This window comes from Mesitornis unicolor, unplaced genomic scaffold (genome assembly GCF_000695765.1).
Source record: "Mesitornis unicolor isolate BGI_N332 unplaced genomic scaffold, ASM69576v1 scaffold32091, whole genome shotgun sequence".
Taxonomy (NCBI): domain Eukaryota; kingdom Metazoa; phylum Chordata; class Aves; order Mesitornithiformes; family Mesitornithidae; genus Mesitornis; species Mesitornis unicolor.
In genome coordinates this window covers 1-1,269 of record NW_010166305.1, presented here as the reverse complement: position 1 = coordinate 1,269, position 1,269 = coordinate 1, and the positions used below count along the sequence as shown (strand labels likewise).

Genomic DNA, 1,269 nt, shown 5'->3' with positions numbered 1-1,269 from the left:
CGCTCACCTTCCCAAAGTTCCAGGGTGTGGAGGTGATGAAGTCGCAGGAGCCCTGGTAGATGAGGCCGTGCTGGGACAGGACGTACTCGCTGCGCTCCTCCTCGTCCCGCAGGAAAACCACGTCCTCTGCGGGAGAGCGAGAAGTGGGGAGGGGGCTCTGCCTGCGCCCCCCGCACAGCTCAGGGCTCCCCCCCCGGGGCTGGTGGGAAATGGGGACACGGGGGCGGGAATGTCCAAAAACACTGCTGGAGGATTCCAGCCCGGTTTGATTTGAGCTGCTGGGAAATGTTCATGTGCTGTGGTTTTCTTTCCCATCCCTCCTCGTTCCTCTCTTTCTTTCCTCCCTTTTGTTTTAGGGAGCCGGGTCTTTTCCCAGGGGGGAAGGGGGCGGTGGGAACGGGGAGCCCTGGCTGAGGTCGCAGCTGAAGCCGCTCTGCTCGCACAGCAGCAACGGCTGCAAAAATCACAATTCACTGGAAGCGTCCTCAGAAAAACCCAACGTGTGCATCCCCAGCGCCAGGGCTGGCCCGGGGCGAGCGGAGCTTCCTAAAGCCCTTATCTCTCATCCCTTATCTCTGCGCGGTTTCCAGGAATTCGTGGGGTCAGAGCAGGGCTGGACAGGGGGAGCTGGGGGGAACAGGGGGTGCAGGCCAGCTCCAGCCGCTCCCCAGGGCAGAGGAAGGACATGGGGACATGGAAATCCCAGCTGTGTCTGCTCATGGTCGTTACACCCCGCAGCACAGACCCTGCCCGAATTTCACCCAGGGCTGATGCCGAGCCCGCAGCTGGGTGCCTGGGGCAGGTAGGGGTAATCAGAGGGAATTAGGAGCAATTATTTAGGGGATTTTAGGGGCTTTTCCTCTGCCTGCTGCTCAGTCAGGAGCTGCTGCTGGAGGGGTTACACCAGCGGTGAGCTCTGTGGGGCACTGTGTGGTGGGGGTATCCTGTGAGGGAGTTTTGGTTGTTTGGGGTGCTGGTGAAGGGGCTGTGTGTGTTTTGGGGGACTTGGTGCTCATAGCCCTGCCCTGGGGTGTGTGTGGAGGTGGAAGCAAAGTGAGGATTTTTGGCTTAGACCTGAGCGCAGGGCAGGATTTGGGGTGAGCAGAGTTGGAGGGTTTGTGCTCCTCTCGCCTGGTGAGCCCCGGTGCCGGGAGGATGAGGCCTCACCTGGGTGCCAGGCGTTGAAGAGCAGCACGAAGTCGCCGAGGCGGTGGCTGGAGCCCTGGTACCCGGTGGAGGTCTCCATGGTCAGGCTGTAGCGGCCGACGC

The 1,269-nt window shown here is 61.5% G+C and overlaps 1 protein-coding gene across 1 annotated transcript in view; it reads right to left on the bottom strand.

Annotated features, from left to right (window-relative positions):
- Window positions 1–1,263, bottom strand: part of TGM2 (transglutaminase 2) — a gene marked incomplete at both ends in the record, with an annotated part of 6,418 nt that extends 5,155 nt beyond the window's left edge. The window contains 2 exons of the mRNA XM_010194922.1: window positions 8–126; window positions 1,168–1,263. Of these exons, the coding sequence (XP_010193224.1) occupies window positions 8–126; window positions 1,168–1,263 (215 nt within the window). The remainder of the gene's footprint in view (window positions 1–7; window positions 127–1,167) is intronic.
- Window positions 1,264–1,269: the final 6 nt, after the last annotated feature.